The sequence below is a fragment of the Dermacentor albipictus genome, chromosome 6 (assembly GCF_038994185.2).
Source record: "Dermacentor albipictus isolate Rhodes 1998 colony chromosome 6, USDA_Dalb.pri_finalv2, whole genome shotgun sequence".
NCBI classification, from domain to species: Eukaryota; Metazoa; Arthropoda; class Arachnida; order Ixodida; family Ixodidae; genus Dermacentor; species Dermacentor albipictus.
Window position 1 is genome coordinate 93,166,597 of NC_091826.1, and position 22,153 is coordinate 93,188,749.

A 22,153-nucleotide genomic window follows, 5' to 3' on the forward strand; every position below is an offset into this window, starting at 1 on the left:
TGGTTATTAAGGGAACGCTGCGGGCGCTTGGCTGCTGCTCATAGGTTACGGCGCCATGTAGTCTGTCAGCGTTTGACAGTGATTTTGGTTGCTGGGCTGGGAACAGACGCTGAATTGACGGAGGTTCCAGGTGGGATGGTTTAGCATTTCCTCAGACGCGGAAAGGAAAAGCCGCAACATAAGTAAGCCATAGATATCAGTGTTGTGTTCTTTCTTATTTAGCTGCTGCTAATAAAGTGTCTATTTTTCTCTTCTCCAGCTTAAACTAACGTAGATTAAAACGCTGGACTCTTTCAAGAAGCGCTCTCATTTGTGCACGCTTTCCTCCGTAGCCTTCGTTTCATAGCTAAAAAAAGTTGACCGCGAGTATAGTGCCCGGTTACGTCAAACGTCTGTATCCATAGTCTCCTTGAGCCATGTAGGTTACTGTGCCATCTCCCATGAGCGAAGCCAATAAATTTATGACATCGCTTCGCCAGCACGGTATTTTTACTGCGACGCCTTTAGACACGAGGGTAGTCGCTTCCGCGTCAGCCATATTAATTTTGAGTAAGATAGCCGAGGCATTTCGCTGCAGGCTAAACAGCTTTGGTACCGGCTATCGACCTCACTTTGAGCGATGAGCTGGTCACCTCGGTTTGAGTGGATCCTCTTGATAATCGCCTGCCACTCCGACAGCACTGAGTGCTTGCACTGCAAGTGCTTTTGCTTGAAAGTCATTAGTCACTCCCTTCTGCATCTCGAAATAGGGAATACGTGATACACCGCCGCTAGTTCACCGCCATGGCAGTCGCGCCTGCGATTAGATAGTCGAATGCCTTGATATGTAGCCGCACACAACTTGTGGCACTTGCGACGCTCGTGAACAGCGCACAGCACACCTCCTCCTATGGACATGTCCAGGCTTATCGGCAGTATGAAAAAATCCACTTACCTGGACTACAGAGCCCCGTCTTTGCGTCAAATGACTGAAGCTCTCCGAGATGGAATCCTGCCCAACGAGAATATATCAACAGCATCATCATCAGCCTGGCCACGCCCACTGCAGGGCAAAGGCCACTCCCTTACTTCTTCAACTACACCGGTCATGTGTTAATTGTGGCCATGTTGTCCCTGGAAACTTATTAATCTCCTCCGCCCACCAAGCTTTCTGCCACCCCCTGCTACGCTTCCCTTCCCTTGGGATCCAGTCCGTAACCCTTAATGACCATCGGTCATCTTCCCTCCTCATAACATCGCCTGCCCATGCCCATTTCTTTTTCTTGATTTCAACTAAGATGTCATTAACTCGCATTTGTTCTTTCACCCAATCTGCTCTTTTCTTATGCGGTAATGTTTCACCCATCATTCTTCTTTCCATAGCTAGTTGCGTCGTCCTCAATTTAAGCAGAACCCTTTTCGTAAGCCTCCAGGTTTCTGTCCCGTAGGTGAATACTGGTAATACATAGCTGTTATACACTTTTCGTTTGAGAGATAATGGCAACCTGCTGTTCATGATCTGAGAATGCCTGCAAAAACGCACCGCAACCCATTCTTATTCTTCTGATTATTTCAGTCTCATGATCCGGATCTGAGGTCACTGCCTGCCCTAAGTACATGTATTCCCTTACCACTTTCAGTGCCTCGCTGCCTATCGTAAACAGCTGTTCTCTTCCGAGACTGTTAAACATTAGTTTTCTGCAGACTAATGTTTAGACTCACCCTTCTGCTTTGCCTCTCCAGGTCCCCTAAGTGGTTCCCCTGAGTTACTTAGCAATGTAATATCATCAGCGAATCGCAAATTACTAAAGTATTCTCCTATAACTCTTATCGCCAATTCTTCCCAATCCCCTGTATACCTCCTGTAACCGTGCTGTGAATAGCATTGGAGTGATCGTAGCTCCCTGCCTGTCACCTTTCTTTATTGGATTTTGTGGCTTGCTTTATGGAGGACTACGGTGGCTGTGATGCCGCTATAGAAATCTTTCAGTATTTTTACATACGGCTCGCCTACAACCTGATTCCGTGATGCCTGCATGACTGCTGACCTTTCGACTGAATCAAATGCTTTTTCGTAATCAATGAAAGCTACATATAACGGTTGCTTATATTCCGCACATTTCTCTCTCACCTGATTGATAGTGTAAATATGGTCTATTGTTTAGTAGCCTTTACGAAATCCTGCCTGGTCCTTTGGTTGACCGGAGTCTAAGGTGTTCCTGATTCTATTACCGATTACCATAGTAAATACTTTGTAGGCAACAGTGAGTAAGCTGAGCGGTCTATAGTTTTTCAATTCTTTGGCGTCACCTTTCTTATAAATTAAGATTATGTGGGCATTCTTCCAAGATTCCGGCACGCTCGAGGTCATCAGTCATTTCGTATACTATAAAGGGTGGCCACTTTTTACAAAACAATGTGCCCAACATCTTTTAACAAATATGCTGTTACCTTATTCTCCCCAGCTGCCTTCCCCCTTCCCCCTTTCTTTACTTCTTCCGGCGTTACTTGTGAGAAGTCAAATTCCTCTAGACTATTCCCTCTTCCATTATCGTGAGGGGTGCCACTGGTACTGTATATATTTCTATAGAACTCGTCAGCCTCTTCAACTATCTCATCCAGTTAGTAATGATATTGCCGGCATTCTCTCTTAGCGCATGCATCTGATTCTTGCCTATTGCTAGTTTCTTCTTCACTGCTTTTAGGCTTCCTCCGTTCCTGAGAACATGTTCAATTCTATCCATATTATACTTCCTTGTGTCAGCAGTCTTACGCTTGTTCATTACCTTATATAGTTCTGCCAGTTCTATTCTAGCTGTATGATTAGATGCATTCGTACATTCAAGTTTCTTAATCAGATATTTAGTCTCCTGCGATAGCTTCCTGGTATCCTGTCTAACGACGTTACCACCGACTTCTATTGCACAGTCCTTAATGATGCCCATAAGATTGTGGCTCATTGCTTCAACACTAGGGTTATCTTCCTGAGTTAAAACCGAATACTTGTTCTGTAGCTTGATCCGGAATTCCTCTATTTTCCCTCTTACCACTAACTAATTCATCAGCTTCTTATGTGCTAGTTTCTTTCGTTCACTCCTCAAGTCTAGGTTAATTCGAGTTCTTACCATCCTATGGTCCCTGATGCGCACCTTGACCAGCACTTCCACATATTGTATTATGCCAGGCTTAGTGCAGAGTATGAGGTCTATTTCATTTCTAGTCTGGACATACGGGCTCATCGACATCCACTTTCGCCTATCCCGCTTGCGGTCGAACACATAATTCTGTTCTGAAAACTCTACTAATAACTCTCCCCTGCTATTCCTAGAGCATATGCCATATTCCCCCACTGACTTGTCTCCAGCCTGGTTGTTGCCTACCCTGACATTTAAGTCGCCCATAAGTACAGTGTATTTGGTTTTGACTTTACCCATCGTCGGTTCTACGTCTTCATAGAAGCTTTCGGCTTCCTGGTCATCATGACTGGATGTAGGGGCATAGAGCTGTACGACCTTCAATTTGTACCTCTTATTAAGTTCCACAACAAGATCTGCTACCCTCCAGTTAATGCTATAGAATTCATGTATGTTACAAGCTATATTCTTATTAATCAGGAATCCGACTCCTAGTTCTCGTCTCTCCGCTAAGCCCCAGTAGCACAGGACGCGCCCACTTTTTAACACTGTATATGCTTTTTTTGTCCTCCTAACCTCAGTGAGCCCTATCATATCTCATTTGCTGCTCGCTAATTTCTCCAATAGCACTGCTAGACTCGCCTCAATAGATAACACTCTAGCAATAAACGTTGCCAGGTTTTGATTCCAATGGCAGCGTGCCCGGACCCTGAGATTCTTAGCACCCTCTGCTGCGTCAAAGTTCTGACCACCGCCGTGGTCAGTTGCTTCGCTGCTGCTGGGGACTGAGGGCCGGGGTTTGATTGCTTTATTCATATAGGAGGTTGTGGCCAAGTACTGCACCAGGGTGACCGATCCTGCTCTGGTGAGGGAGTGCGTTATAGTTTCTGGTCACCGGGATCAGGCCGCACTCCAGGCCTGTTTATGCAATTTGATGAACATGCCGAATTGTTTGTAATCCGATGGATAATTGCGTGGCATCAGAATTCAAACCACGGTCCTCTTGCACGTGAGGTGGATGTTCTACCTATACGCCGCCGCTGCACCCATTGGCAACAGCAACACAAATAAATTTCTTTGGGCTCTAAGTGGCAAGCGCACAGGAATTAAGTTTTACTTTTGTTTTACTGAAATGTCTTTTTCTCTGACTGAAAACACCGCATAATTTCAGAACGACGGTGACAAAGTCAAGTGACTGGCTTGGGTCACCCTAGTGTGGCACGACTTTTTTGCCAAAGTGAAAGAAATTGGACATCTCGTCCGGCGGAAGTTCGCTTGGTGCCTTCCAGCGGTCACCGGCGGTTGCGTAACAACATGCCAGCATCCAGGCCGCCAGCTTTGATAGGATTTCGCTCTTGCCGCTTGCGTTTCGTAGTCATAGCGAGAAATGATAGAGCAGCAGCCTTTCCTTTGTACGATCTCATGCTGAGGACAAAGTATTGGCCGTGTTCTGTAGAGATATTTCAAAACAATTGCTAGTTAAAACGCCGTTGCCTAAGAAGCCGCCAAGAGTTGCCAAAGCCTTCAGAATTCTCCGTAGAAGATGGCGCCAGAGCATTTAACGCTGGCGGTATAAAACGCATGACTGCTATTTAAGAAACTGGGGGGAGTTTGGGGGATACGTGAGCTCCATCACTTCGACTGGGGCTGCCAGATTTCGTTTAGCTTTTCCGGTGACCCCGGTATCTTCAGACGTCTTGATCTCGCCTCCAAGCATATCCTTGAGTGTCCTTTGCATATTCGCATTCGCCCTGTGGTCGCGCTATGGGCTCGAGGAAAATGCTCATTGCGATGACGTGTGCTCGCTCGGTTAATAAGGCGCTGATGCCTTGTTCTGGATGTTCCCACTGTCTCTTGAAGTCATTGAGATATGGTTTATCGTAATGTTCCCAGCGCGTCTCTCAGAAACATTTTCTTACACACAGTGAATGAAAGTCACCAAATAAGAGTACCTACCAGGGGCGTAGCCAGGGGGGGGGGGCTTATGGGGCTTCAGCCCCCCCCCGAAATTTTTTCGTGCTGTCCATGCACCGCTGACCAAAGCGCTCCCCGGCGCCGGAAATCACTCTGGATTTTGTCTCGACGGTCTTTTTGACGCTCGAAAAGACATTTAACCGCGAAGATTTCGAACTCGGGCTTGATTTCGTGGCAACGCCCATACACCGGCAGTCACATAACGCCAAGCAGTCCCATCCGAGCACAAAGTTTCAAGGGCGCTTTGATGGTGAGCGGGGTCGCCGCGGCATCTCACTGAGGCCACGGAATCTATGGAGCGCATGGATATCAATTGCGGAACTTTATGGGTATAAATCTCATAAGCTCTTTATGTGAAACGTGCATTGACATTTCCAAAGTTGTGCTTTAAATTTTCAGTTGCGGAACTTTGTGGGTTTAATGTTGTTATAAACATTTGACGCCAAAGGTCCATTGACTTTTCTAAAGTCTTACATCGGAACATACAACGGGACAAGCCAAATCAACACACTAGCAGACGAGTTGACAAAGCACGCAGCGAGGTCCAATGAGACGATGTGTTGGGGTGGTTCGTTTGTGCCGTCATGTCACATAAAAAAAATATCAACACTTTTTTAACCTACGCCAGAACAACCATGTCAAGACACTAAAGCCAGCCAAAGTAACTACGTTCTTATTTATTTTTTCTGCTTTGACTTTTATTCGCCGAGAACACATTGAGCCTCTTCAATTTTTTTTGTTCTCGCTACCCTAACCGCGGGCTGCCAGAGCGAGCCAGAGCGCATATGTTTTTCTCGTATGGCCCCGACCACCGCGCGGTGCACTTCGGTGGGCGTTCTGTTTGCTCTGGCCGAGCGGATTTTCACCTGACAGAGTTTTGGAAGCTTTCTGGCTAGCAGACGAGAAAAAAAAACAATGGTCGCTCGCCGCCATCACTGTGGGGACTCGAAGGATTGTACCGCGTTCCTTGAGCGGAACCTTTCCGGAAAGTCTTGTTTCGCCGGTGCAGGATACTGAGCAATATGCGTATGGTTCTCAGTGGGCCAATCGTCTCATGTTTTCTTCGGTATTAATTCTGTAGCCCCATTAGGTGCCCGATGTAGGCATTCGATTCTTGCCAACATACTTTCCTATGTGTTTTTTTTTCCATTTCGGTGCCTCCGCCTCACAGAAAAAAAATACATTGTTGCGGCGCAGCGAATTGTCGCATGGTGAAAGTTCAATTTTGATACTTCTTTTGCGGAAAGTAATGGGCGACGGGACGCTTCAGTTGCCGGATACGTTTATTATATTATTGCGAAAGCAATTGTATGGACACTCCAGGCGCATTCCTGCCGTCGCCGTCGCCCTCATGTTTCGTATAAAGTCCAAGGGTGATAAAATCGTGACCACGCGCTGCATGCTGTATGTGCGAATGAAAGCGTAGGAGGGGAGGTGGAATGGGTGAGCCGACGATGGTGGCTCAGTCTTGTGTGCGCAAAGGTGAAAAGCGGGGAGCAAGAGCGCCGCCTTCCGTCGCACGCAATACATCGGGGGGAGTGGATGGAATGGGGGCGGAATCTAGGATTCCGTGAATCTATGACTGTGCAACATGTTTATTTGCCTTGTTTGACGCATTACATACAGTTACTTTTTCTTACATACATAGACTCAATGGAGACTTATACGAATACTTAAATATCTTGTTGCGATGTTTTGTGTATACATGCAGTGAACTATGTTTCCAGTGACACTTTTTTGTCCTTTATCAAGCCGTATTTTCATATTTGTATATCCCATTGTATCTTTGCATTTCTAATGTACGAGGGCGAGTCAAATGAAAGTGTGCCTACCCTAACCGCGCAATAATGGTTCGGTTCATTATCTGCGAGGCATGCGCGTATAGGAGAACGGCATGTCTCATTTGCAAAAGTGACACGCAGGTGTGAAGATAAATGTTCTTTAATGCTCTCATACACTGGGTTGAATATGGTTGCGTCACATAATGGACACTTGAAAAGTTGAACAGCTTGGTGTCGCGAAGTTTTTGACAGCTAAAGGTGTTTCCGAAGCAGAAATTAATCGCCCTATGGCTGCCGTTTACCTTGAACACGGCATTTCATTGACCATTGTGAAGCGTTGGAGCAAACGGTTTAAAGGACGTTGTAAAGACATTCCAAGACCGGGCCAAAACCATCGTGCAATCACCCCCCACACAATTTCAAAGGTTCATGAGCTGATGAAACAAGAACGGAGGATAATTATCGATGAACTGGCAGACCGTCTGAACATCAGTCACGGTTCGGTTCACGCCTTAATTCATGAGCTTTTCGGTTATCGGCTCTTTGGTGGGCAATGGATCCCCAAGATTTTGATCCATAGCGAGAAGACGGAGTAGTTTCGCGCTGCCTGGACTCATCTGATCGGGTATCACAATGAGGATGACGACTTCATGTTTGCAATTGTGATCGGGGACGAACCTTGGTGCCACTACTACGAGCCTGAAACACGACGGCAAATGCTTACACTGGAAACATTCGAATTTACCACGCCCAAAGAACGCAAAGGCCATCATTTCCGCTGGAAAGGTGTTGTTGACTTTTCTTTTGGTCGTCAGGGTGCATTACTAATAGAATTTGCTAAATCTTGAGAGGCTATCAATTGTTTCCGATATTGTGAAACGCCAGAACGGCAGTGTGTCGCAATCAAGAACGAACAACGTGGAAAATTTACGAAAGGGGTCATCTTGTTCCACAACAATGCCTGTCCCCACGTCGCTTATGTGGTTAATACAAAACTGGCAAAGTTCAAGTGGGAAACGCTGCAGCATCCGCCATACAGCTCAGACTTGTCACCTTGCGACTTCTACATTTTGGGGTAACCGAAAAAACAGCTCAAGGGAACCAGATACAGACTTTTTGAAGCAGCAACCCAAGGAGTTTTATAAGACGGGAGGGAATCACGCGACTCGTTAGTCAATGGGACAAATGTCTAAATTCTCATGATGACTACTTTTAAAAGAAGTACCCCGTTGTTGGCTCAAATTTATTTGACTTGCCCTCGTATATCTTGCAGAATTCCTGCTTTTTATACGTGCCCTCGGTTGCGACTGATTTCGGTGCAATTACTCACGATACACGACCGGTGACAGCTGCTTCTGCGTAATACATTAAAACAAATTACAGCGTCATTGAGATTTTTCACTGCCCATTGCATATATACAAGAATGTAAGCACGGTTCTTGCATGACAAAGTTTCATTAACATATCTGTCCTCAACTTGTTCAGTTCATTGCGTTTTAATTTTTCATATCAGTGGCATGCACTGCTTTCCTGGTTTCGAACTGATATAGTTCTAAAGTTCGTGTGATATTTTCTTTACTTAAATAGACAAAAATATGGGAGCATTGATATCAGTTATTTTGGGCAATATTTTTGGCACATACGATTATATTCTTTTATGAAAAATTACATATTTTATTGTTTTGACTGTGCGTAGCGTTCAAGAATTCGTTTGCAGCATCTTTGGCAATGACAATGCAGTTATTCATGGATTTTATCCCTTGACAAATTGTTTAAGAGGAAGCTTTAGCTCGGGCCCAATCCGACGCGGCCTATTCAAATACTTGTAAAACGCAGAAACCCTTTTCTTAGATAATCCTGCTAATCGCTTTTATTGAAATTCGTTGCATTTGAGAGAGAAAGTTAAATCCTAGTTCTGTTGGAAACACAACTTCGATTTAGGGCCTGAATGTTTAAAATGTTTTGAAAAATTCGAAAGTTTGAAAATATAGAAGCACGACGTTTACAAACTAATAGCTATGCATGAATAACAGACATTGTGGTTCTGTAACCGCATCTATTATAACTGTCAAAGCGGGCAAGTTTGCGATGTCAATTTGTATCTTACGTGAATTGGTTACGTTGTGTGCAAGGGTTCTGCACAAGCCGTATTTCCACAACACTAACTTTTTTTGAGATTCATGTGTAACATATCCATTTTGTCCGCTGTAGATGTACTATTAGATGCAATTCACAGAATTGTGATAAAATTTTTCATTGTTGAGTCACGGACTTTTAAACTTGATAGCTTCGTTTTCTGAAAATTTTCGATTTGGCCAATTTTTAATAAATAATTGACCACCTAAAGAACAAATTTGAAAGCAGTAGTCACTAGAATTAAAATTTTTCCTTTAAATGCAACAACAAAATTGCTGGCTACGCCACTGGCCCCATGTGTACACACACACACACACACACACACACACACACATATATATATATATATATATATATATATATATATATATATATATATATATATATATATATATATATATATATATATATATATATATATATATATATATATATATATATATATATATATATACACATGGGGCCAGTGGCGTAGCCCCCCCCGAACAAAATTTCTGGCTACGCCACTGGTACCTACATATATAGAACACTTCTAAGTATAAAAAATACATTTGGAAATTTAGTTTTGCGGATATACTAAATCTATATGCAGCCTGAAGATTAAGTAACAGGCAGACTGGACGTCGCAAAGCGGCTCGCCAATCCGCGCCACCACCGGCAGCTTCCACGTCACTGCAGCACGCCCACAGCTGTTGTTAGGTGCGGCAAACAGCTCCTACCATTTAGAATTCATCCCACAATACTGATGTACTGATGTATTGGACCAGTGGTGTCGGAGCCCTCGCACCTGGCTTGCGCACCAGACGAGCTGGACAAAAAACCATATGTAGTAGTCAGCACTCATTTATACTAGGTAGCTGTAGCTTAATCTTAGCCGTTCAATGCGCTCACACTAGTGCATACACACAGAAGGTCAAAACAAATACTCAACGCTCGAGCCCAAAGTGAAAGGCAGAACGCTATCTTGTTTGTGCAATTGTGTGTTTTCAGCGGAACGTAGGTGGTGCATTTCTTTTGGTACGTTATTAATTCGAAGTCATGATCTGTCCCATGAGGCAGAAAATACGGCCTCATCAACTAATGGCGCCAAAAATAGGCGAACGGCGCAAAGAGTGAAACACATTAAAATTCTCGGATTGACGTCGACTTTCTTAGGGAGGTTCTTGTAAACAAATTAGGTTCATGGCTTTAAAATCTGACGCATTTCTGTCTGCGTGGGAATCTGTCTGCGGGAGTTGAGCCCGCTTTCACGAAGTCACAACGGCTCCACAGTTCTGGCTGAATAAAGATGTGCGTAGTGCCTGCGCCATTGCACACGCCACGTCGCAGACATCTGGCTGCGACGTTAGACTAAAGTGACTTAAGGTGGGATAAAGTGACTGAAGGTGAAATGAAGAGTATAAAGGTTGACTAGAGTGGATGAAGGAGGATCAAGGGGGATTGAGTTAGAGTTGCTAAGGGCACGTGACAATGTACGAGTTCACGTATAATTCGCATGTGATAATTGAAAGTGAAATTGTTTCCTATATTTTATGTATGACGTCACGTTACGTGATACGTAATGCAGCATATAATGAAGGAATTACAATATGAATTCGTTGCTACTCGGCGATAAGTTCTGATTGGTTGCAGTCTGGTGATCATTGAACGCTGAGGAAGTAAAGCGAAGAACAGAACGCAAAACCGTTTTAGTACTTAGGAAGTCTTTAATTGCGATACCGTAGAGAAGTCACAATGCTTTCGCATTCAAATCACGTAAGGCTACTTAAATGAGTGTCGCTTTTTCTTCTAGCTTAACGTAATGCGCGTCTCTGGAATCGGTCTAACCCTTTGGGCAGGAGCAGGGCATGTGCAGTTCGAGCGTCGATATGATTGCTCAAATGTTGCGACCTATGTCCATTGTCCATAACACAGAGCAGGCATCAAAGAGATTCACTGACGAGCGGCATACCCAGCCACACTGTACCAGTTAGACAAGTTGGACCGACAGTTTGTTTCAAACTCGGTTTGCTTCAAGACATAGAGGGCATAGATCACGCTCTCTATGCAGACGATATCACTGTGTGGACGTCGAGGGCAGGGTCGGAGAGCTGGATGGAGGAGACCCTTCAGAGAGTGGCAAAGACCGTGCACGAGTTCGCTAAATCGTGCGGCCTCAGTTGCTCGCCACAGAAGTCCGAGTTACTCGTCATCAAGCCAAGAAGAAAGAACGGAGACCAAGAGAACGTACGCATCACCATCGACGGGACGACCATAACACCAGCCACGCAAGCACGTATCCTGGGTGTCATCTTCCAGAACAATGGCAAGGCGGGAGCGTCGATCGACAAAATCGAAGTTTCAACGGAACAAATTTCGAACATGATCAGAAGAGTCACAAACAGACAAAGGCGATTGAAGGAGGACGATGTACTGACGCTCGTCCAGGCCTTCTTGACGTCGCGCATCGTTTACGCGGCGCCGTACCTCAAGTTACTGAAAAAAGACAGGGACCAGTTGAACGTCATTATACGAAAGGCAACCAAGATGGCGCTGGGCATTCCGAAGCATTCTTCGACCGACAAGCTTCTCGGCATGGCCAAGCACAACGTCGTCGAAGAGCTAATAGAAGCTCATCTATCTAATCAAAAAGTTCGGCTCAGTCAGACGTCGGCGGGACGTCGCGTTCTTGCCAAGTTGGGCTGGCAAGAGGCAGAGCGGAAGGAAACGGGGCCGTTACCCAGGTTGTGGGTGCATAAAATCCACAGTAAGCCACTGCCTAAAAACATGAGGTCGGGTCGTAACGACGGCCGCAGAGCAGCTCGTATAGCGGCCTTGACGGAGACTTTGGGTCAAATAGTAGAAGAGGAAGAGGGGGTCACTCTCTTCACAGACGCTTCGTTACCCAAGTTTTCATCGAAAGCAACGCTGGCAGTTACGACGCGGGATGTGCTCGTAACCTGCGCCTCCATCAAGACGTCTTTTCCAGAGGTGGCAGAAGAGGCTGCTATAGCGCTAGCACTCGCGCAGCCCAAGGTGGGAAGAATTGTCACCGACTCGCAAAAGGCGTATAACAACTACAGGAAGGGGTGGGTGTCTATTGCGGCACTAGATATTCTCCAAAGTAAACGCGACGTACCTGAAAGGAAAGTTGAGTTAATATGGACACCGGCTCACTCTGGGCTGGAGGGCAACGAACTTGCCCACCAGTTCGCCCGAGAGATGGAACACCGGGTTGAGGAAGATGAGCCACAGTCCATATTTACTTACAGAGACATTACGAACCATTATAAGACGGAGAGGCGCCGTTACCCCGATCCTCACAAATCGCTTAGCAGAGAACAGCAAGCGATCTACAGGCAAATACAGGCAGGATCCTTCCCGCACCCTTACCTTCAAAACAAGATGTACCCGGAAAGGTACGAGAAGGATTGTACCTTCTGCAAAACTCATTTAGGCACGCTCCAACACGTCATTGGAGTATGCAATTTCATCAAGGCGATCCCCCCACCTCTTAACTGCCGCACTACCCTACCCCATGCCTCATCCACCCTTACCGAGCGATGGGAGACCTTGCTAACCAGCACCGCCCTGGAAGACCAGCTCGTCCTGATCTCCAGGGGCCAGGCGGCTAGGGAAGCATATGGGTCCCGTGAAGAGGGAACCACTTCCATCGACGGCGTCTAAGAAGATGTCGAGCTCGGCTCAATAAAGTTGTTTCTCTCTCTCTCTCTCTCCCATAACAGAGCAGCCCGATGTTTTACTGCCTGCACCACGGACTACGTAGTGACCAAAGTACGCCGGAAAACTGGCTGGGAGCCAGATTAGACAGACAGACAGACAGACAGACAGACAGACAGACAGACAGACAGACAGACAGACAGACAGACAGACAGACAGACAGACAGACAGACAGACCAGACCAGACCAGACCAGACCAGACCAGACCAGACAGACAGACAGACAGACAGACAGACAGACAGACAGACAGACAGACAGACAGACAGACAGACAGACAGACAGACAGACAGACAGACAGACAGACAGACAGACAGACAGACAGACAGACAGGCAGGCAGACAGACAGACAGACAGACAGACAGACAGACAGACAGACAGACAGACAGACAGACAGACAGACAGACAGACAGACAGACAGACAGACAGATAGATAGATAGATAGATAGATAGATAGATAGATAGATAGATAGATAGATAGATAGATAGATAGATAGATAGATAGATAGATAGATAGATAGATAGATAGATAGATAGATAGATAGATAGATAGATAGATAGATAGATAGATAGATAGATAGATAGATAGATAGATAGATAGATAGATAGATAGATAGATAGATAGATAGATAGATAGATAGATAGATAGATAGATAGATAGATAGATAGATAGATAGATAGATAGATAGATAGATAGATAGATAGATCCAAGACACGGTCCTTGGCACTCAACCGTGGACGAAATCTGGTCATACATGATGGCATGGGTCACTCCGAGCCATGCGTGTCTCGGGAAATGGTCTTCGCTTCGTCCATGAATTTCTCAGTGATCGATGTGTACAAGTTAAGCTGGGAAGTATAATGAGTGTCAAGCGACGAATTTCCCTCGGCGCCCCACAAGGAAGTGTCCTATCCTCCTTGCTTTTTACCGTGGCCATGGCTAGCCTTCCAGATGCCCTGAAAGTAGGTCGGACGGCAGTTCAAATCTCCATCTACGCAGATGACATCTGCATTTGGATCTCGGGGTACCAACACAAACGTTTGGCCCGGATAGCCCAGGCCGCAATCTCCACTATCGATCGCCACTTATCGACGCTTGGCCTGTCTTTATCAGCAGAAAAATCAGCCTTCATGCTTTTCCCGGGAGTGAGAGGCAAGTCAACACGTCTGACGCTGAATATCAGAGGGCATTCAATTCTTCGTGCAACTCATGTTCGATTCCTGGGCGTCACCATCGACAACAACCTACTATGACGTGGTGCGGTCGAAAGTGTTGTGGCTGCATCAGTGCAAAGAATCAACGCACTTCGTCGATTGGCAGGTGTACGTTGGGGAAATAATCTTGTATTCATACTTAAACTGAACGCTGCCCTGATAATAAGCCGCATTCTCCATCAGCTCCATCTGATATCACCGTCATCGAGTCAATTCGAGCGCTTGGAGGCAGAGCACAGAAAGAGACTTCGCTTGGCTATGGGAGTTCCAACGGCGGCTTCAAACAAGAAAGTCACTAATGAGACAGAGACTCTTCCACTCCGCCTCTTGGCATCTCAGGCCTTGCTGATGCAGCTATTAAGGCTGGGCGAGTCACGCGCAGGCACGGCGCTTCTACGGCGGCTAAGAGCAAGAACTCGCTCACATTTCCATGCGGAGCTGAACACCTTCCGGTTTTTAGGATTGTAATGGCCTAAACGAAGTCGCCTTGACCCGCCATGGTCTTTTCCGGATGTTACCTGCAGCCTCAATGTACCCCACTACCGAAGAAACGCGCCATTTCAACTGCCGAAGCCAAGTTTATTGTGCTGGACTACTTGAGCACTGTGTTTCAAAGCCATCTACAAGTGTACACAGACGGTTCGGTGTGCGCACAAACATATAGCTGTGCAGCGGCATTCTGCATACCATCCCTTGATGTGTCATGGTCTGGCCGACTGGATCGCGTAGTTTCCTCTACAACAGTAGAAAGCGCCGCAATCACCGTGGCTTTGCAGAAACTACGGGCCTTTTCTGCACGAGATGTCATGGTGCTGACGGATTCCAAGTCAGCATTACAGAGATTACATCGGGGCCTACCTCTAGAGAAATTTACAAGGCAGTATCTGGCACTGATCGACGACCTAATGAGCAAAGGATTTAACATAAGGTTTCAGTGGATTCCATCACACGTAGGAATTGATGGAAACGAGGAAGCTGACACCCTTGCACGCCTAGCGCTGACATGTGCCCCAAAAGTAAAAGCTCCAAAAGCTTTTCGAAACCCTAAGGGTGCAATCCGCCTTCATTTAGACAGATGCACAAGAATCCACACGATTCCTGTGTGACTCATGGATTTACACGCGAACAAGCGACGCTTTTATACCGCATCAGGACCGACTCCGCATACACCCCAGCTTGGTTATTCAAGACTGGGCTTCGCGCTTCCCCACTCTCTGTTTTCTGTGGTGACATTGGCGACATCGAACATTTCATTTGGCTATGCCCGCAGTTTAACACAGGAAGAAAAGCGATGGTCGACAACCTACAAAAAAGCGGTCTCACGCACAGGACCTTTGAAGACGTTGTTTTCCCCGGAGGGCCCGCGGCATTCAGGAAGAGAGCGCAACGACTGCTGATAGCCTTCCTGTGAGACACGGGGCTCATCGACACCTGGTGGCACACCCCTGATCTCAACTCGAAGGAGGCTCAGCTCGAAGGAGGAATTGCCGGCTATGTATGCCAGGCTAACCCCGCCTGCTTCAACATCACCACCACCACCACAACCTTTTGAAAATTAGAATAATTACAGCGCAAGAAACATGCGAGTATAAGTTCTTGCGTGAGTATCGCCTTATCTATGACTTTCATAATTCTCTCTTCGTGAGGTTAGTATATATCCATTCGAAGGAAGCATCATATAACACAAGAATAACAGAAATATGGAATGTTCCGTATTATCGCACTGGCTATAGTCGGCAAATGCTTCACAACAAATGTCTACGTCTACTAAATGACTATAATGAAAAACAAATCGATATTTGCGAAGTCAAATTATCTTACTTATACGCATTCTTCCTAGCCTAACATTGCCCTGTAGAGTTGTTTATGATTTGAATTTAATTATACTGTTTAATGCCACTTTTACTACGCGAACGTTGTTATGAAATTTTGTGATGGCGGTCGAAGCTGAGGCGAAGTGACGTATGTTAACGCAGGATGCCCTACGTAGGGCAGTAATTAGTGATGTGTTTAAGTTTAGGGTTTTGTCAAAGTGTATGACAATGTTGTGTTTAATATAATGATTTTGTGAAAGTGTACGACCATGTAAAGAAAATGTGTTTGCCTCTGCTGCTGTGTTTGCCACTATGGGGGAGAAGGACACACTCAAGCCATCCTTGAATGGCTTTTCCCTTCGCCTCCTATCACATGTATATGTTCTAAACCAATAAAGAACCAATCAATCAATGTCACGCCGGGAGAAGGACACACTCAAGCCATCCTTGAATGGCTTTTCCCTTCGCCTCCTATCACATGTATATGTTCTAAACCAATAAAGAACCAATCAATCAATGTCACGCCGTGAGGATTATTGGCTTTGCGTCTCTTCGACGTTAGGTTAGCTTAGATTTAAGTTAGGTTTGCGTTAGCTCAGGTTGCGTTAGGTTAGCGTGAAAGGCTTTAGGCATGGCGCGGCGTATTCTCACTGCTGTTACGCCATGCGGATTATTGTCTTTACGTTTAGGGCATGTTATGTTCTCTTATATTAGGGAAATGTTAGCTTAGCTTAGGTTCGGTTAGGTTAGACTAACGTTACGTTAAGCTAGATTAGCGCAAAAGCCGTCAGGGTTGCGCGGCGTATTCTCACAACAGTTACGTCGTGAGCATAATTGTCTTTTTGTCTCGACCTCGTTAGGTTAGGTTAGCGTAGGACGCGTTAGTAGGCGTGGCGTATTCTCATATCGGTTGCGGGGCGTCTGCCATCACCGGCGCCCTTTCAGCCACTCGCGTTCATTCGCGGTTGCTAAGGCCTCCTAGATTTTCAAAATTTGGAGGACGCTTAAAATGACTGACAACTGGTCAGAACGTGCCGTGAGATGTTGATGTAATGACCATGATTTATAGTTATAGAAGCCAGTATGCCGTTCGAGATATAAGAGGGAAATATAATTTTAAATGGGCAAATAAAGACAGATAAACGAGCAAGTGGCGAGGCCTGGTTGTGAAATCTTGATACTTCGAAATGAAGTCACGAGATTATTGTACGTCAGTCGACTGTCATTAAGTACAGTAAACTTAGTGCTTAAAATTGCAGTTCCAATATTTTTGAACACTTGGGCTTTATTCTACGCATATTACGAAGTAAAGAAAGTCCACGCTAATGAGCCGCGCTCGCGTCGTCCCGCATGCATGGCGGCGCGCATGCTGTTGTACGCGCAGGAGTATAGCACGAGTTTGCAAGTACCCAGAGTTGTATGATCTCCCTGTGATACAAGATGCCATCGACGAGTTGTGCTGTAAATGGGTGCGCTTTTTACCTCCGTGTCGGCGCCTCTGTCACACTGTACTGACGCCGAGGTCTGCGCCGACCGTCGGCAAACGAAAAAAAGAAAAACACTCTCGCCGACAGTCGGGAGACCGAAATTGGTGTCAGGTTGGCCTATAGTGTGAGGGAGCATTTGCCAATCGGCGTTCTCGCGGCGCGCTGCTTGTGGCGGGGACAGCGGTCTATCGTGCGAGTCGGATTCGTCGCTTCCGCTGCCGCATTCGTCCATCGAAACCTGACGTTCGGGTGCTACTCCGTAAGGATCTAAATTCAGAGCACGCATGCGAGCGAAAATCCTTTGTTCCAGCTCGCTCAGGTCTTGAAGAGACGACAGCGGAAATCAGAAGCGCACGCCTGACTACAGCAACACGAACCGCGTATCACGTTGTTTCGTTTTCGATGCGCTTGGTTTCGTTTTTAGTCAAATACCAAAGCAGTTGGACAGGAAATCGCAAAAACACATTGCTATTATCGCAGAAACACTTTAACACTTTGGAAAACATGAATCGCAGGAACAGAGCTACAGCCGCACTTGTCTGCCTCCCACTAGTGCGGCCCTATAATCGCTATCGCGCTGCAGATCCAAAAATTCGGATAAAAAAATGTTGCATGGCGTTTTCCGGGTTGCTGCTTCAGCATTAGACGCTCTGGCCGGTAAGCTTTCCATTGTACTAAAGAAAGTGGGTACCATAAAATTTGGTTGTCAGTCCGTTTAAGCTTCGCCTTTAAGAGTGCAACGCAATAGCATTCAAAGATCCCTGGCTGTTTCTCACGCTTCCGGGCTACTGGAGCGTATGTAACCTTAACGTTTGCCGGGAAACGCTGGCCGCAAACTCTATGCACGAACGCTAGCTTTGTGGTAGAAACGTGGCCTCTTGCGTTGGCCGCGATGCGATAGCATTCCTCTATCTTCTCCCGCAGCAGAGTTGTACATAACTTTCCCGGTGCCGCTCGCACCAGTATTCGCAGAGCGCTATCACGTAGTGCAAAAAGACCTCAAATGTTGACCTGCACCACTGCGACGCCAACTTTACGGGCGCGACGCCGACGTTTCCGTCAGTGTCATCGAAATTGCAATCAGCGGACCGTCGAGCGTGCGTTGCACCGAGTGGCCCCAGGTTGCAGGTTCGGTATACCGCGATATTAAAGTAATGACTTTGGTGAGGCGCACCAAACTTGACAAACCGCACGGAAGGTGGCAAAGCTTTTTACGGGGTGCCTGGCCCACTCGGAAAGGCACCGGGATGTGCGAGATGTGTTCGGCTTGTTCACAGAGATGAGTACGGTTTGTTTACCCTAAAGTAGCATTTATCTCGCGTAACACTCCTGTACACGCTGAAATGCGTGCGCCTGGCATTAGAGGTTGTTGTGAAATTTTTTATGTATATGTGCAGTGCATGCAACACAGATGCGGCACAAAGAATGAATGACACGTCTGTGTCCCGCTGCACATGCACGCCGAGAACGTCAATTTGCCAACTCGACCAATTAGCTGTGTAGCTTGTACGATTGTTCTGTCTATGCCGGTCTAGAACATTGTGTTCAAAACAGCGTAAATACAGGCACATGCAATTTCACGCTGCACCCTAATTTATCTCTACTCTGTCTTTTTTTCTACTTTTTGTCGGCGTTCTGATTTTTCATGCGAGGTTGATTGACGTAATGGTTTTCATTGTTTTGTAGTAAGCGAAAACATCGTGCGCTTCCGCTGATGAGACAGCTGTGATAGCTTCAGCATATACCGCCCGCCCGCTAGTTCGATCAGCCTTAGTCGACGTGAGGGATGTAAAATTATTTTTGTACGTTTAATAAGCGTTGTGTTATAGAAAATGAACCTGAGCTGCTGCTGCTGCTTGCTTTGCTTTGCTTGCTTGCTTTGCTTTGCTTGCTTGCTTTGCTTTGCTTTGCTTTGCTTGCTTGCTTGCTTGCTTTGCTTTGCTTGCTTGCTTTGCTTGCTTGCTTGCTTTGCTTTGCTTGCTTTGCTTTGCTTTCTTGCTTTGCTTTGTTTGGTTCCTTTGCTTTGCTTGCTTGCTTTGCTTGCTTGCTTTGCTTTGTTTGCTTGCTTGCTTGCTTTGCTTGCTTGCTTTGCTTTGCTTTGCTTGCTTTGCTTGCTTGCTTTGCTTTGCTTTGCTTGCTTTGCTTGCTTGCTTGCTTGCTTGCTTGCTTTGCTTTGCTTGCTTGCTTGCTTTGCTTGCTTGCTTGCTTTGCTTTGCTTGCTTGCTTTGCTTGCTTGCTTGCTTGCTTGCTTGCTTGCTTGCTTGCTTGCTTGCTTGCTTGCTTGCTTGCTTGCTTTGCTTGCTTGCTTGCTTGCTTGCTTGCTTGCTTGCTTGCTTACTTGATGCTGGTGCTTGCTGCTGCTGCTTCTGCTGCTGCTGCTGCTCACGAGGCGTTCATCCAATTAGTTGACATTATCATTCGAATGCGTTGTTACTTCCTATTATTTGTTTTGTACCACCAAAGCTCATGGGTTCAAATGTCCTAACTCAACTTAATGAACTGTGTGCTAATTAACCTCGCCCTAATAAACACTACAGGTCGTGGGTTCCACTCGAACCAAAGGTCGAGGCTTAGACTCCCACGAAGGGTCGTGGGTAAGAGTGGCTTAATTACCTGTGCATTAGTTACTGTCACCTTAATTAACACGGGAAGTCCTAAGTACAACTCTCACCAAAGGTCGAGGGTTCTGCCTCCAATTTTGTGTCACTGAATTTTGATACCATAACGACGGACTGATCAAATTTTCAACGTATGAGTCACCTAAGGCTCTCCCCTGAACAACGAAAAAAGACGCAGCCTCCGCTTAGGCTTATATTGGAGTCACACTGTGCGTTTTCGATCCCGATCATGCTTGATCGCGATTGGAAATACCGTAGAAAGACTGCAAGTTGGGCAAGTTTCTTTTCGCATGTTTATAATGGATAAAAACGCGCTGTGTAGCACCAGTATTACCCAGAATTCCACCCTTATTCAGCGGCAGGCGATTCTGTATATCGCCCATAAAAAATAAAGAGCGTGAAAAAAAAACGTGGTACAGACAGCGTTCTCTCCTATAACGCACGTTGCTCTTCCTGTCGCGTGTGATCAAAAACAAAAGAAGGAAAACTATTTCTGTGTCACACAAAGTGACATTCACTTCGAAGCAACTGAAAGCAGGTGTTTTGCGTGGCCTAGAGTCACGGCTCTCTACCGGAAACCGGTGAAGTACATGGATATTTCAAATTTGCCATCACACATCCTTTGGACAGCCACACAGCCTTTGGACAGTCGAAAGATGGCTTGCATCGCCAGCATCTCGGTAAGCATCCGTCTGAATTAACATTGGCCCGATAGGAAATTAAGTGTCACTGGGAAAATATTCGTCGTCCGCAACAAAATTTTTTTATGCCCCAAGGTCTGGCAGCCGAAATGTGGGCCGCTCACGTTCCCTTTCAATGTTAAAAGGTTCTTGTGGAAGCGAGTTGTATTTTTAGCCTCCATTTAAACTTTGATCTTCTTGGTCGAATATCTACATGCGCTTACCTAAAATATCTATTCAAGGCAATTTAGTCTTATTTTTCTCTCTAATTTCGCACATGCATTGAATTCGGTTCTAGAATATGAGTACAATGGTACGCTAGGTAAGTTGTTATTGTTGCGTCGTGGGAAAATCGGTTTATATCAGTGTCCTAAAAACCTTATTTTCGTGTTCTTTCTTGCGTTTGTTGTTTTACTGCTAGATTGAACACAGCAAAAACATTCTGTCCCCTGAATGTGTTTCTATGAGAACCTGCACGGCTCGGTTTATGTTTCGTGTGCTTTATTACAAACTCAGCGTTGTTAATGTGTAGCAACGGGTTCTCTATGCTGTACTCAAACGTTATAATGCTTGGCATGCTTGGGATGTAAAATATGTATGAAAAGAAAGAGAATGCTGACGCAGGCTTTACAACGGTTACGCCTCACATAATATTTAGGTATGCATCGTAAAGGCTTCGGTAAAATTTCTAACGTTACTTAGACTGCCGTGTATTATAGTTTCTATCTTTTGCAGAAGGGAGATAGACGCGGAAAATATAGAAGAAATGGGCGGACCGATGCAAGATGTCGCTGTAATAAAAAAAAATCAAATACAACATTTTATCTGCTAGTAGACGAAACCGCAGCATTAAAATGTTAGGAGCAACTCGAGATGGTGATTTAAAAAAAAAAGACACAGCGTTTGAATTTATTTATCGCAATGTTTCTAAGGGTACGATGAAAAATTGTCAGCAGTTGCTTGAAATAATATATATAGTGCTAGACGCCTATCTGAAGTTTCGAATGCGAATGGAACATTAGTATTCTTAGTCATATTCCAAAAGTAACTATTCGGTAGTTCCGAATATATGAGGCTAGCCAAATATTTCGCAACAACTGACTGTTGAAGTCTTCATTCTGTGCTCCGTCTGCTAAATACAGTATTGCAAGTTATCAGAAGTGAACAAAAAAACGACAAAAGTTATCGAAGGAATGCAGAAACAGTGGGGAGAACGCGTTTTCTTTTCGATTTTCCCGCAAAAGCGTATGTAACAATCTGGGGGTATTGTTTGTAGCCTGTCTTTTAATAGGATTGAAACTCTAGCCACGTAACATTTTTATCTTTCAAGAAACGCCCAGAGATGTCTTTTTAGAGCGCAGCTCTTTGGCGTCCGTTCCTGGGTTTCGCGTCGTCGTCGGCGTTGTCGTCGGCCTCGTAACCAGCTCCGCCCCCCTTTCATCCCCCCAGCGCTAGCAGCGACCGACTGATACCGCTGGATGCCGCTGACGCCGCTAGAGAGTCAAGATAACGTGACTGCATAGAACACCGTCGCCGCCATGCAGAAAGAGGAGGAAAGGGTCCCCCCCCCCTGTTCTTGTGTGGCGGATAGGGTGCTCTTCAGTTGCCGACGCGCCGG

General features: G+C 45.8%; 1 protein-coding gene across 1 annotated transcript in view; it reads left to right on the forward strand.

The window, feature by feature from the left end:
• Window positions 1-17,843: 17,843 nt before the first annotated feature.
• Window positions 17,844-22,153, forward strand: part of LOC135907520 (cytochrome P450 2J4-like) — a 103,891-nt gene continuing 99,581 nt past the window's right edge. The window contains exons 1-2 of the mRNA XM_065439215.1: window positions 17,844-17,894; window positions 20,412-20,535. Coding sequence (XP_065295287.1) covers window positions 20,446-20,535 — 90 coding nt within the window. The 5' untranslated portion in view covers window positions 17,844-17,894; window positions 20,412-20,445. The remainder of the gene's footprint in view (window positions 17,895-20,411; window positions 20,536-22,153) is intronic.